The sequence below is a fragment of the Symphalangus syndactylus genome, chromosome X (assembly GCF_028878055.3).
Source record: "Symphalangus syndactylus isolate Jambi chromosome X, NHGRI_mSymSyn1-v2.1_pri, whole genome shotgun sequence".
NCBI classification, from domain to species: Eukaryota; Metazoa; Chordata; class Mammalia; order Primates; family Hylobatidae; genus Symphalangus; species Symphalangus syndactylus.
In genome coordinates, this window is record NC_072447.2 from 15,715 (window position 1) to 31,777 (window position 16,063).

The 16,063-nt window shown below is 40.4% G+C and overlaps 1 protein-coding gene across 1 annotated transcript; it reads left to right on the forward strand.

The window, feature by feature from the left end:
* The first annotated feature begins 7,422 nt into the window (after nt 1-7,422).
* Nucleotides 7,423-15,231, forward strand: LOC134736069 (endogenous retrovirus group K member 113 Env polyprotein-like). The gene is given in 5 exon segments (XM_063635315.1): nt 7,423-8,373; nt 8,376-9,293; nt 13,315-13,454; nt 14,398-14,493; nt 15,078-15,231. Coding segments are annotated over 5 exon segments (2,259 nt in total).
* The last annotated feature ends 832 nt before the right edge of the window (nt 15,232-16,063 follow it).

The window sequence follows — 16,063 nt, forward strand, 5'->3', positions numbered from 1 at the left end:
TGAAAACCTATCTCTACTAAAAATACAAAAAAATTAGCCAGGTGTGGTGGTGGGCATCTGTAATGCCAGCTAATCAGGAGGCTGAGACAGGAGAATTGCTTGAACCCAGGAGGTGGAGGTTGCAGTGAACCAAGATCACGCCATTGCACTCCAGCCTGGGCAACAAGAGTGAAACTCTGTCTCAAAAAAAATAAACATAAAAATGAAGAAATGTCTCCTTTCCAAATTTATGAACCTCATCATTCTTCCATTGACAGCATTAAAAGGTTCAAAAAGACCTTTCCATACTCTCCCACAGAAGCCCTAGAAATTGTCATTTTGTTAATCATTTTGGATGCCTGAGAACTTGTAATCCAATGAGTAGAAATGTTGGTACCCCATTTATGGCTGTCAACCTGCCAGTTCTCAGGAGTTTGTATAAGCCTAAATCTGAAAGGATCTCATCCCATTAGGACCCTTGTCTCCCTTTCTGTTGCCTTTGCCCACTGGCTCTGGCAACAGTGGTCTTTCTTTCTCGTTGGCTATATTTGGATATGGGGGCTCCATCTTCTCTGCCACCTTAGGGAATGCCTTTTGCATGCATGGCTAACTCATTAAAAAGCCTACAGTTTCACTAAAATTTTGAGTGAGTACTCTCTGAAGCTGGGTTGGAATCTCAGGCTTCTTTGTCTGGAAGGTAACTCTTGGGCTATAAGTTTCTTATCTTAGCTCTGGTTTTGAGGCCTCTCTGTTCTCCTCTTGGGTTGGAAGTTATTCCTGGCTTTTTGTTTCAAGGTGTCTCTGTGTGATCTTAATCTTGCTCCTTTCATGGGAACTTGTCAATTGACTAAATTCTCCCTTCTCGAACCTCTGCTGACTCTGTGTTCCACCAATATGGAACAATTCTACTTCCTTTCCTGTTTGCACACCTGTAATCCTAGCACTTTGGGAGGCCCAGGCGGATGGATCACAACGTCAGGAGATCGAGACCATCCTAGCTAACATGGTGAAACCCTGTCTCTAATAAAAATACAAAAAAATTAGCCAGGCATGGTGGCGGGCGCCTGTAGTTCCAGCTACTTGGGAGGCTGAGGCAGGAGAACGGCGTGAACCTGGGAGGCGGAGCTTGCAGTGAGCCGAGATCACGCCACTGCACTCCAGCCTGGGTGAAAGAGCAAGACTCTGTCTCAAAAAAAAAAGAGAAGAGAGGAATTCACACAAAGCTATAAGGACTGCAGCTGAAATTTGATAGTATGTTCTTAGCTTGGCTTTTAGCCCGAATAAGGTCTTTAAAAGTCAAATCTGAGATTCTGTATGAAAACTTCCAATGAAGAAACTTGAAAGCACCTATATGGTCGTAGCCTGTTCTTGCTGCAATTACGTAAATAATCAAGCAAAATATGACAAAACTAGACTTATTTTTAAAACAAGAATAGCCTTACTTTGATTATGATCAAAAATTATGGTTACTACAGACAGAAATTTTATGTTTCAATGGAAAACTATAACATGACCGGGCATGGTGGCACATGCCTATAATTCCAGCACTTTGGGAGGCCAGAAGTTCAAGACCATCCTGGGCAACGTGGTGAACCCTGTCTCTACCAAAAATACAAAAATTAGTTGGGCATGATGGCATGTGCCTGTAGTCTCAGCTAATCAGGAGGCTGAGGAGGGAAGATCATTTGCACCCAGGAGGTAGTGGTTGCAGTGAGCTGACATTGCACCTTTGCACTCCAGCCTGGGTGACAGAGCCAGAACTTGTCTCAAAAAAATTTTTTTTAAAGGAAAACTATAGCCATTGTGGGTTATCAGATTCTAGTCTTGTTTCTTGTTTCTGGGCTATTTTTACCTCTTTGTAAACTAGATCCTCTCATCTGATGAATTTTTTCCCACAATGATACTTGGGGAACAAGAAGCCAAGTATTGTCTCTCCTACCAATGTATCTATTGTCAGTTAATTTGAAGGCCTCTAATCCTGGAACAACGTTAGAAGAGGAAGGTTTTGCTCCCTAAAATGCATAACCAAATTGTGGTACATTCATGCACTGGAATACTATTTAGCCATAGAAAGGAACAAGCTATCAACTCACACAAAGACATGAGTGAATCTCGCATGCACATTGCTAAGTGGAAGAAGACAGTCTGAGGAGGATACACACAGTGTGACCCCATTTAATGAGACACTGGAGAAGGCAAACTACACAGATGGGAAGCCACTGGCTCCATGGGGTGGGCGGTTGAAGCATTCCATATGATACTTTAATAATGGGATACCTACCACAATGCATTTGTTGAAATATGCAGAACTTTACAGCCAAATGGTTAAAGCAAACTCTATTCAAATTAAATGAAATTAATCAAGATGAGGAGTATCCCAGGATAGAATACATTATGTGAAAAAGAATTTAACTATGCTACAAATTACTATGGTTTGGATGTGGTTTGTCCCCACAAAAACTCATGTTGAAATTTGACCCCCAATATGGCAGTGTGGGGCGGGGGGGCCTGGTTGAAGGTGTTTGGGTCATAGTGACGGATCCCTCATGAACAGATTAATGCCCTCCCACAGGGGTAAGTGAGTTCTGCTCTCACAGGAATCGATTAATTTCTGCAGGAGTAGCTAGTTAAAAGGAGTCTGGCTTCCTTTGCTTCCCTCTTGCTTTCACTTTTGCTATGTGATCTCTAGTGCACCCCTTGCTCCCCTTCCACTCTCCACCATAAGGTGAAAAAGACTGAGGCCCCACCAGATGCAACTGCCCAATCTCAGACATTCCAGCCACCAGTATTGTGAGCCAAATGAACCTTTTTTACTTATAAATTACGCAGCCTCAGGTATTCTGTTACCGAAGCACAAAATAGACTAAGACAAAAAAATAGGTGAAAACTCACTGAAGATGTAGGGAAAATGGTGTTGACCTAAATCACTTTGAAAATGAATAGAATCTGTAGGCTGAAAGCAAATCAACTATACTTCATCATTGGATTCCATTTTATAAAGTTCTTTCCAACAGAAGCAATTGTTAACCATTGTAAAACCACAGCATCTGTATCTGGAATAAAACAATGACTTACATAAGCTGCAGATGGTAGGAATCAGGCCTCTCACTGGTGAACTGGGAGGTTACAAATTAGCAAGGCGAGAAGGCTAGAATGGTTCATGTGATAGTAGATCAGAGGTGGAGACATCAACGTTGTAGGAAAAGAAAGAGAGATCAGACTTTACTGTGTCTATGTAGAAAGGGAAGACACAAGAAATTCCATTTTGACCTGTACCTTCAAAAATTGCTTTGCTGAGATGCTGTTAATTTGTCACTTTGCCCCAGCCACTTAGCCCCAACTTTGAGCTCACAAAAACATGTGTTGTATGGAATCAAGGTTTAAGGGATCTAGGGCTGTGCAGGATGTGCCTTGCTAACAAAATGTTTACAAGCAGTATGCTTGGTAAAAGTCATTGCCATTCTCTAGTGTCAATAAACCAGGGGCACAATGCACTGTGAAAAGCCATAAGGACCTCTGCCCCGGAAAGCTGGATATTGTCCAAGGTTTCTCCCCATGTGATTGTCTGAAATATGGCCTCATGGGATGAGAAAGACCTGACCATCCCCCAGCCCGACACCCATAAAGGGTCTGTGCTGAGGTGGATTAGTAAAAGAGGAAAGCCTCTTGCAGTTGAGATGGAGGAAGGCCACTGTCTCCTGCCTGTCCCTGGGAACTGAATGTCTCAGTATAAAACCCGATTGTACATTTGTTCAATTCTGAGATAGGAGGAAAACCTCCCTATGGCGGGAGGCGAGACATGTTGGCAGCAATGCTGCCTTGTTATTCTTTACTCCACTGAGATGTTCGGGTGGAGAGAAACACAAATCTGGCCTACGTGCACATCCAGGCATAGTACTTCCCCTTGAACTTAATTATGACATAGATTCTTTTGCTCACATGTTTTTTTGCTGACCTCCTTACTATCACCCTGCTCTCCTACCGCATTCCTCTTGCGAAGATAATGAAAATAATAAAAACAGGGAACTCAGAGACTGGTGCAGGTGCAGGTCCTTGGTATGCTGAACACCAGTCCCCTGGGCCCACTTTTCTTTCTCCATACTTTGTATCTTATTTTTTTCTCAGTCCCTCATCCCACCTGATGAGATATACCCACAGGTGTGGAGGAGCAGGCCACCCCTTCATCTGCAACCCAATGTGGGTGCCTTTGTCTAGGGTGAAGATATGCTAAGAATGTGAGCATTGAGGACAGTGGATGAGAGATTCCTGAGTACATCCACCGTCAGCCTTGCGGTAAACTTGTGCGCTCAGAGGAACCCAGGGTAACAATGGGGCAAACGGAAAGTAAATATGTCTCTTATCTCAGCTTCATTAAAATTCTCTTAAGAAAAGGGGGAATTAAAGCTTCTACAGAAAATCTAATTACACTATTCCAAACAATAGAACGATTCTGCCCATGGTTTCCAGAACAAGGAACTTTAGATGTAAAAGATTGGGAAAAAATTGGCAAAGAATTAAAACAAGCAAATAGGGAAGGTAAAATCATCCCACTTACAATATGGAATGATTGGGCCATTGTTAAAGCAACTTTAGAACCGTTTCAAATAGAAGAAGATAGCGTTTCAGTCTTTGATGCCCCTGAAAGCTGTGTAATAGATTGTAAAGAAGAGGCAGGGAAAAATCCAGGAAAGGAACGGAAACTTCACATTGTAAATAGGTAGCAGAGCCAGTAATGGCTCTGTCAATGCAAAATGTTGACCACAATCAATTACAGGAGGTAATATATCCTGAAACATTAAAATTAAAAGGAAAAAGTCCAGAACCATTGGGGCCATTGGGGCTAAAACCACGATGGCCACCTCCTCCTCAGCCGAGTAAGTGCTGGGGGAGGTAGCGTGAAACTAGGCTCGCTGCGACTTGGCTCCAGGCACTCATTATTGTCCAACCTACCGTTCACTATGGTGAAGGAGGAATTCAGACTCACCCTGCAGCTTCCTGTATAGGTCAAACAGTGGCCGCTCCCTAAGGAAAAGTTCGGGGTGCTACATAAAATAGTTAAAAAGCTATTTTAAAAAGGACATGTTTCACCCACTTTCTGTCTTTAGAATTCTTCTGTGTTTGTAATTCAGAAAATATCAGGCAGATGGCTCATGCTAACTGACCTAAGAGCGGTTAATGCGGTAATTCAACCTATGGGGTCTCTCCAACTCGGGTTGCCTTCTCCAGCCATGATCCCCTTTAATTATAATTGATCTGAAGGATTGCTTTTTTACCATTCCTCTGGCAAAACAGGATTTTGAAAAATTGGCTTTTACTATGCCAGCCATAAGTAATAAAGAACAAGCCACCAGATTTCAGTGGAAAGTTTTACCTCAGGGAATGCTTAATTGTCCAACTATTTGTCAGACTTTTGTAGCTCAAGTTCTTCAGCCAGTTAGAGACAAGTTTTCAGACTGTTATTCATTATGTTGATGATATTTTGTGTGCTGCAGAAACAATAGACTAATTGTTACACATTTCTGCAGACAGAGGTTTCAAACGCAGGCCTAACAATAGCATCTGATAAGATTCAGACCTCTACTCCTTTTCGTTATTTGGGAATGCAGGTAGAGGAAAGAAAAGTTAAACCACAAAACATAGAAATAAGAAAAGACACGTTAAGAACATTAAATGACTTTCAAAAATTGCTAGGAGATATTAATTGGATTCAGCCAACTCTAGGAATCCCTACTTATGCCATGTCAAATTTGTTCTCTATCTTGAGAGGGGACCTGGACTTGAATAGTAAAAGAACATTAACTCCAGAGGCAGCTAAAGAAATTGAATTAGTTGAAGAAAAATTTCAGTCAGCACAAGCAAATAGAATAGATCACTTATCCCCACGCCAACTTTTGATTTTTGCTACTACACATTCTCCAACAGGCATCATTGTTCAAAATATAGATCTTGTGGAGTGGTCATTCCTTCCTCACAGTACAGTTAAGACTATTACATTGTACTTAGATCAAATGGCTACATTAATTTGTCAGGCAAGACTACAAATAGTAAAATTGTGTGGAAGTGACCCATATAAAATCATTGTTCCTTTAAACAATGAAGAGGATAGATAAGCCTTTATCAATTCTGGCGCATGGCAGATTGGTCTTGCTGATTTTGTGGGAATTATTGATAATCATTACCCAAGAACAAAAATCTTCCAGTTTTTAAAATTGACTATTTGGATTTTACCGAAAATTAACAGACATAAACCTTTAGAAAATGCTCTGATGGTGTTTACTGATGGTTCCAGAAAGGGAAAAGTGGCTTACACCAGGCAAAAAGAATGAGTCATTGAAACTCAATATCACTCAGCTCAAAGAGCAGAATTGGCTGCTGTCATTTCAGTGTTACAAGGTTTTAATCAGCCTATTAACATTGTTTCAGATTCTGCATATGTAGTACAGGCTACAAAGGATGTTGAGACAGCCCTAATCAAATACAGTATGGATGATCAGTTGAATCAGCTGTTTAATTTGTTACAACAAACTGTAAGAAAAAGAAATTTCCCATTTTATATTACTCATGCTTGAGCACATACTAATTTACCAGGGCCTTTAACGAACGCAAATGAACAAGCTGACTTGCTAGTATCATCTGCCTTCATGGAAGCACAAGAACGTCATGCCCTGACTCATGTAAATGCAACGGAATTAAAAAATAAATTTGATATCACATGGAAAGAGGCAAAAAATATTGTACAACATTGTACTGAGTGTCAAGTCCTACACTTGACCACTCAGGAGGCAGGAGTTAATCCCAGAGGTTTATGTCCTAATGCATTATGGCAAATGGATGTCACACATGTACCTTCATTTGGAAAATTGTCATTTGTCCATGTGACAGTTGATACTTATTCACATTTCATATGGGCAACGTGCTAGACAGGAGAAAGTACTTCCCATGTTAAAAGACATTTATTATCTTCTTTTGCTGTCATGGGAGTTCCAGAAAAAAGTAAAACAGATAATGGGCCAGGATACTCTAGCAAAGCATTTCAAAAATTCTTAAATCAGTGGAAAATTACACATACAAGAGGAATCCCTTATAATTCCCAAGGACAGGCCATAATTGAAAGAAATAATAGAACACTCAAAGCTCAATGGGTTAAACAAAAAAAGGAAAAAGAGAGTAAGGAGTATAACACTCCCCAGATACAACTTAATCTAGCACTCTATACTTTAAAGTTTTTAAACGTATATAGAAATCAGACCACTACTTCTGCAGAGCAACATGTTACTGGTAGAAAGAACAGCCCACATGAGGAAAAACTGATTTGGTGAAAAGATCAAAAATAATACATGGGAAATAGGTAAGGTGATAACATGGGGAGAGGTTTTGCTTGTGTTTCACCAGGAGAAAATCAGCTTCCTGTTTGGATACCCACTAGACATTTGAAGTTCTACAATGAACCCATCAGAGATGCAAGGAAAAATGCCTCCGTGGAGACGGAAAACCCTCACTCGAGCACCATCAACTCACCAGGTGAACAAAATGGTGATATCAGAAGAAAAGATGAAGTTGCCATCCACAAAGAAAGCAGAGTTGCTGTCCTGGGCCCAGCTAAAGAAGCTGACACAGTTAGCTGAAAAAAGCCTGAAGAACACAAGGGTAACACAAACTCCAGAGAATATGCTGCTTGCAGCTTTAATGATTGTATCAATGGTGGTAAGTCTCCCTATGTCTGTAGGAGCAGCTGCAGCTAATTATACCTACTGGGCCTATGTGCCTTTCCCACCCTCAATTCAGGCAGCCACTTGGATGGATAATTCTATTGAAGTATATGTTAATAATAGTGCATGGGTACCAGGCCCCACAGATGACGGTGGCCTTGCCCAACCTGAAGAAGAAGGAATGATGATAAACATTTCCATTGGGTATCATTATCTTCCTATTTGCCTGGGGAAAGCACCAGAATGCTTAATGCCTGCAACCCAAAATTGGTTGGTAGAAGTACCTACTGTCAGTGCCATTAGTAGATTTACTTATCACATGGTAAGTGGAATGTCACTCAGGCCACAGATAAACAATTTACAGGACCCTTCTTATCAAAGATCATTACAATGTAGGCCTAAGGGGAAGCCTGGTCCCAAGGAAATCCCCAAAGAATCAAAAAGCCCAGAAGTCTTAGTTTGGGAAGAATGTGTGGCTGATACTGCAGTGGTACTACAAAACAATGAATTCGGAACTATTATAGACTGGGCCCCTCGAGGCCAATTATATCATAATTGTAGGGGCCAGACTCAATCGTGTTCACAGGTCCCATCCATCTGGCCCATTAATCTGGCCTATGATCGTGATTTAACTGAAAGCCTGGACCAGGTTCATAGAAGGTTAGAATCACTCTATCCATGGAAATGTGGTGTGTAAAACCCCCTTATATGCTATTTGTAGGAATCATAGATCTTAAACCAGATTCCCAAACTATAACCTGTGAAAACTGTAGATTGTTTACTTTCATTGATTCAACTTTGGATTGGCAGCATCGTATTCTGCTAGTGAGGGCAAGAGAGGGCATGGGGATCCCTGTGTCCATGTACCGACTGTGGGAGGCTTCCTCATCCATCTATATTTTAACAGAAGTATTAAAAGGAGTTCTAACTAGATCCAAAAGATTCATTTTTACTTTGATTGCAGTGATTATTTGTCTTATTGCAGTCACAGCAACTGCTGTGACTGCTGGAATTGCTTTACACTCCTCTGTTCAAACTGCAGAATATGTGAATAATTGGCAAAAGAATTCCTCAAAATTGTGGAATTCTCAGACCCAAATAGATAAAAAATTGGCAAACCAAATTAATCATCTTAGACAAACTGTGATTTGGATGGGAGATAGGCTCATGAGCTCGGAATATCTTTTTCAGTTACAGTGTGACTGGAATACTCCAGATTTTAGTATGACATCTCGAGCTTATAATGAATCTGAACATCATTGGGACATGGTTAGATGCCATTTACAAGGAAGAGAAGATAATCTTACTTTAGATATTTCAAAATTAAAAGAACAAATTTTTGAGGCATCAAAAGCCCAGCTAAATCTGGTGCCAGAAACTGAGGCAATGGTAAAAGCTGTTGATAGCCTCACAAATCTTAACCCTGCCACTTGGGTTAAAGCCATTGGAAGTTCCACTATTGCAAATTTTATATTAATCCTTGTATGTCTGTCCTCTCTATTGCTAGTCTACAGGTGCACCCAGCAGCTCCGGAGAGACAGTGACCAGCGAGAACGGACCATGATGACCATGGCGGTTTTGTCAAAAAGAAAAGGGGGATATGTAGGAAAAGAAAGAGAGATCAGACTTTACTGTGTCTATGTAGAAAGGGAAGACATAAGAAACTCCATTTGACCTGTACCTTCAAAAATTGCTTTGCTGAGATGCTGTTAATTTGTCACTTTGCCCCAGCCACTTAGCCCCAACTTTGAGCTCACAAAAACATGTGTTGTTTGGAATCAAGGTTTAAGGGATCTAGGGCTGTGCAGGATGTGCCTTGCTAACAAAATGTTTACAAGCAGTATGCTTGGTAAAAGTCATTGCCATTCTCTAGTGTCAATAAACCAGGGGCACAATGCACTGTGAAAAGCCACAAGGACCTCTACCCTGGAAAGCTGGATATTGTCCAAGGTTTCTCCCCATGTGATTGTCTGAAATATGGCCTCATTGGATGAGAAAGACCTGACCATCCCCCAGCCCCACACCCATAAAAGGTCTGTGCTGAGGAGGATTAGTAAAAGAGGAAAGCCTCTTGCAGTTGAAATGGAGGAAGACCACTGTTTCCTGTCTGCCCCGGGAACTTAATATCTCGTTATAAAACCCGATTGTACATTGTTCAATTCTGAGATAGGAGGAAAACGGCCCTATGGCGGGAGGCGAGACATGTTGGCAGCAATGCTGCCTTGTTATTCTTTACTCCACTGAGATGTTTGGTTGGAGACAAACAAATCTGGCCTACGTGCACATTCAGGCATAGTACTTCCCCTTGAACTTAATTATGACATAGCTTCTTTTGCTCACATTTTTTTTGCTGAGCTTCTTCTTATTATCACCCTGTTCTCCTACCACATTCCTCTTGCCAAGATAATGAAAATAATAATCAATAAAAATTGAGGGAACCCAGAGACTGGTGCCAGTGCAGGTCCTTGTTATGCTGAGTGCCGGTCCCCTGGGCCCACTTTTCTTTCTCTATACTTTGTCTCTGTGTCTTATTTCTTTTCTCAGTCTCTCATCCCACCTGATGAGATAAACCCACAAGCGTAGAGGGGCAGGCCACCCCTTCAAATGTAAACTTATGTTTAGTTTAATATGGAGACACACAGTTCTACATAGAAAACTTTAAAATTAGGTGTGTATAGGTAGGTTAGATACACACATATATTCCTAGCATTGCTAATGAAGGACAAGATACAATGTACTCATTCAGCAGCCAGATGTAAGTTTTCCTACCATTCTGAAAGGAATCAGGCTCTTTGAAGAAATGTCTGATACTAGAACTGGGACAGTAAATATAGGAGCCAGGATAATCTTGAAGTATCAGAAAGTAATTAAGTACTAAAAAAATTGAAATATATCAAAGAAAAATAAGAGCCAATAATAAAAGCTACCAATGGCCAACACAGGAATGAATTGTGCAACACAATGCTGCAGTGTTGAATAATAACTAAAGCTGAAAGTAATTATCTAGGTGTCTGTATTTGTATACATAGGTGATTAAGCAAATGGAGTTGCATAGAAATCTCCTTTGCAAAAGAATTCCAAATAATTGATGTAGACACTCAGCCATCAAGAAGGTGGAGCCAACGCCTCACTCCATAAGTGTGGGCTCTGCATAGTGACTTGCTCCAAAAGAACACATGCAGTATTGACAAGGAGAAAAAATAACTTCACAGTGGAGAAACCTGACAAACAGTAGCTCTGCCAAATGATCCAAGTGAACATCAAAGATGACAGTTCACCTTGAGAACATGAAGTGACAATGGGGGACATTCTACAAAATTCCTGACCAATCCTCCTCAGTACTATCAAGGTTATCAAGAGATGGAAAGCCTGACACACTGTCACAGCCAGGAAGAGCCTACGTGATGACTACATGTCATGCGGGGTCCTGGATGGGATCCTGGGTCAGAGTAAGACAGAACTAAGGGAGTCCAAATGAAATATGAACTTTAGTTAATAATAGCTTATCAGCCAGGTGCGGTGGCTCAAGCCTGTAATCCCAGCACTTTGGGAGGCCGAGGTGGGCGGATCACGAGGTCAGGAGATCGAGACCATCCTGGCTAACACAGTGAAACCCCGTCTCTACTAAAAATACAAAAAATTAGCCAGGCGAGGTGGCGGGCGCCTGTAGTCCCAGCTACGTGGGAGGCTGAGGCAAGAGAACGGCGTGAACCCCGGGAGGTGGAGCCTGCAGTGAGCCAAGATCGCGCCACTGAACTCCAGCCTGGGAGATAGAGCAAGACTCCATCTCAAAAAATAAAATAAAATAAAATAAAAAATAAAAAAATAAAAAAAAGCCTATCAGTATTGGTTCATTAACTGTGACAAATTATGTAAGATATTAATAAGCCATGTGAGACACACTGATAGAAGATGTTAATGAGAGGAAACTAGGTTGTGGCTACATGGCAAATCTCTGCTTTTTTTTTGGCAATTTCTGTGTAAGTAAAAAAAGATGTAAAATAAAACTTTATTTAAAACATTGTTATATTTTTTAATGCTTCCTTGTTTAATTATTTATGCTGTGAATTACTAGTAATTGACATTGTTAACTAATCCTGTTTTTTTAAGTAAGAGCATTATGGCACAAAAAATTAAACAGTGCAGACTGATACATAAATCGAAACAAATGTTCTTTACATGTTTTCTGTTACAGTAGTAACAGGTATGTGTAAGCTTCATTATCATATTTTTTCTTGTGCTGTGGTTGTGTCCTGGGTTCATTCTCTAAAATGCTGATCACCTTAGACCAGGAAAAAAATAAACTTACAGACTCTGTTTCAATTCATGGCTAAATATTTTCAAAACAGTGACTTTGTAAAAATACGTTCCAATGGCAAATTCATTCATTGTGATGAGATCACTTATTCCAAAGACTTCTTGTCTTTATTTTATTCCCATGCCTACCTTTTAGCCATAATACAACAGAATCAAATGTTGGCCGTTGGGAAAAAATATTCAAAGAAAGAAAGAATGTGAACAGAACTTACAACCATGAAGATTCAATGTTTTACCACAATGCTTTCTAAAACAGAAGAGTGTAAAAGGATATTCAAAGTCAATTTCCTCGGCGAGGCTTTGCAGAAAATGAGGAAACTAGAGAAACAAAAATGGCAGGACATTCTACGGGTGATTTTCGATGTTGCTATGTTTTATGGGAAAAAAATACTTTACCTTTTAAAGAATCACAAAGAACTATTGGGAACCCAAACTCTGGAATGTTTGCAAATTTAATTGAGCTCCTATGTAATTATGTCTATGTAGCTAGGCATGAAGTTGATGGTTTTTTAAAAATCTATGTCTTATTTGTGCAATGAACTACCCAATAAATAATTAATGCTCATAGGAAAACATGTTGGATTTGTGAAGGGAAAATAAATCTTGGGGACCCAAAATCACAAAGCTAAAAGGAAAAGTCAAGCTGGGAACTGCTTAGTGCAAATCTACCTCCCATTCTATCCAAAGTCACCCATCTGCTCACCAAGATAAATGCATATCTGATTGTCTCATTTGGAGAGGGTAATCGGCAACGCAAAATAATGAAACCATTTGTCCCTTACCTACCTATGACCTGGAAGCCCCATGTCTTGCCTTCTTTTCAAGTTGTCTCACCTTTCTGGACTGAACCAATGTACATCTTACACATATTGATTGATGTCTCATGTCTCTCTAATGTGTATAAAGCCAAGCTGTGCCACGACCACCTTGGGCCCATGTTGTCAGGACCTCCTGAGGAGGCCTCATGGGCATGCATCCTCAAACTTGGCAAAATAAACTTTCTAAAAAATCTGAGAGCTGTCTCAGATTTTCAGGGTTCATACATGTAATGTAGGATGTCAATGTTTATAAAACAGACATTATTCTGTCTACTATTACAAATATGCTGCCAATTAACCTTAGGCTTTCTCAACAAAATGAAAAATGATGAGGTACAAACAGTATATGTAAACTTAAATAATGTTGCAAGTTTTAATACGCCTACTTTTCAATTTTTCAATACTATTTTTACTACTTTAACACTGTAAGAAAAATGAGTAATTAAAACATGAATAAAAGTGTTTACAAGGGTTGCACGTGTTTCCTCCAGCCTCTGCCCATCCCCAGCTTTCATCCCAACGGTGCTGATGGTGACTCTAAGCATTTCTCCTTTCTCTATATCAAGATATCTCCCCAGAAACAAGCCCAAATCTTACCATATGTTCTGGCACGCTATGATGATGAGCAGTGGTGAGCAGCTGAAGCCTCAAGGAAGGGATGCTTTTGTAAAACAAGACTTGTAGAATATAACTTGTGAAAGTAAAGCCTATGGCAGAGTTCGTCCTCAGCACACGGGGAGCTGACAGGAAGCTTTTGCCTCACCTTCCTCAAAGGCCTGCAGCCACGTCTCCCCAGGTCAGTCTTAAGGACAATGAAACTCTGGTCTTCACTGTAGACACGCTACCACTGTAGACATGCTCCAAAGCCATGGTGACCCACCTTTGGGTGGGTCCTGAGGAGAACAAAGCTCTGGTTCTAATCCTAATCCTAACCCTGTCCCAAGACTTTGACCCTGAACCTAAACTCTGATACCTACCCTGCTCCCTAATTCTCACCCTTACTTTGACCCTGACTTTGATCTTGACCCTGATCATGACCCCACCTCTAACCATACTTCCAGCCCTGACTCTGACCCAGATCCCAACCCTAACCCTAACCCTATTATTATCTTTATGATCTATCTCTAATCTTACCCTCTAGCTCTAAATAGCTGTACCCAACAGCACTTTTTAATTATTTAACTTCTTTTCCTTGAATTCTCTAAGGATATCCTAAAGGAGATGTCATTATGTATTTTGCATTCCCTCTAAGTGGTATGGCTTCAGATGTGAAGTTCTAATCCTTTGCAAGACATAAAAAGTTTGGAGGGTAATAGTACTGGGTTGTTAGGGATGCATGTTGGCATTCATGATAGTCATTGGTGCTGTTCTCCAAATATTTTCAGTTCATTTTTTATGAATGCATTCTGACTGTTCCATCCTACCTACTTAAATTTTTGCATGGCCACATGACTTTTTTGTTTGTTTGTTTGTTTTTTGCCAATGGAGGTGAGATGAAATAACATGTCACTTTTTCAGAAGAGATCTCCAAGAAACAGAGTTCTATTCTGCATGCTTTTTTCTCTTTTCTATAGCAATGGGGATCTTATTGATGGTCCCTCCTTCGGTCTGGATTCCTGTGTTAGGATGACACAGCACAGAGCTACCTCTCACCTGACCCATGATGAGATGTAAATAAATGACGAAGATTTTTGACCCACTGAAATTTGGAGGTTGTTTGTCACCACAGTTTAACCTAGCCCCCATTGACTGATGCAGGGCTGAAGAATGAGTCCAAACTGGATCTGGACAAGACATGTGAAGAGCACTCCAGGCTGAGTAAAATTCAAGTGTTGTCTGAAAGATAACAGTGAGCACAATATGTTATTGGGGTGGGTGTGGGATAAATAAGGTATATCAGGTGAGAATAATGAGAAACTCAACTTTAAAAGATGGTGCTGATTTGGACTGTGGAGAGATCCAAATGCTCTGCTTAGCATTTGACATTGTGATGGATGAACCACTAATTAAGAGCCCAAAATGAAGGCTTGGGGTAAACATCTGAGGGTGTCTAATATCCCAACTTTTCATCCTAGAATGGGCAGAGTCCTTGACCCCCTTCTAGGGAGACTTCCAAAAGAAAAAAGACCTGCATTTCTTCAACAACGCACACTGAGAGACTTTCCTGCTCTTTTGACATGTGGCTAACACTCCTCACCTTTCATTCTGTCATCAGTGTTTCAGGGAAACACCTTTAACTCTCTATGATTTACAGGTTATTAAATGGCCCTTATAATTCCCTCCAGGGGTGGAAAACACTAATGATGATGGTGTCTGAGCTCACAGCAGCAAGCAGGCATGTGTGTTCAGTAGCCATGTGGCTCATTGCTAGGAGCTTACTAAATAAAATATTCTACAACATTGCTTAACACAAGGGGAGACGCTCCTGACTCAGAGGGTTTAATTGCTCACCTACTTCTTTTTCTGCCCTCTTGGGCTCCTAAAATGAAAAGAGCACTGGGGTGATAAATTGAGTCAAAGGGGTGCCAGCCGCATCAGAGCAAAATAGATTCCTAAAAAATCCCTGGCCTAAGATGACAGCCTTGGCTGGATACATTTGAATGTGCTGATAGTGGACATGGTAGAGTGAAGGTGGTTGAAATCTTCATATTAAAGAACTTCCACCCAGATTGCAAGAAAAGAGAGAGGAATGGAGATGGCAGCACGAGTTCCTACAATAAAAGCAGATGTTTTGAGATCAGTTATATTTGTTCTGAAAAAAATACAGAAACCAAAGTTTAGCCTGAGGCTACAATTAATTGGGCAACAAGCGAGAGGCACATACGGCATAGACAGATTTAAACATTTCTCCCTTATATTAATACAAGTACTAAAATTACAAATATATTGATTCCAAATAAAACAAATATTTAAAAAACATAAATATTTTAGCATGTTTATGGAATCTACAGTAGTTTTTGAAGGAGATCTCACAAACAGGTTTGGTTTTTGAAGATTAGAACTGATGGTCTAGAGAATTCATTTCATTCCAGAGAAAGAAAGAGATGAATTTCTTAGGTTCCTTCACGAATGTGTCTAGCTTTGCCTAATCTTTGTTTGAACTATGGATGCAGCAGAAGAAAACATGAGGATTTCACAGATTTAAGGTGTGAATGGGCTACAAGAGGCAATTGGAAATTCTTTGTCATTGAAATGACAAAGGCTGCTGTGAAAAAAGCAGAGAAAGGGAATTTTTTTTAA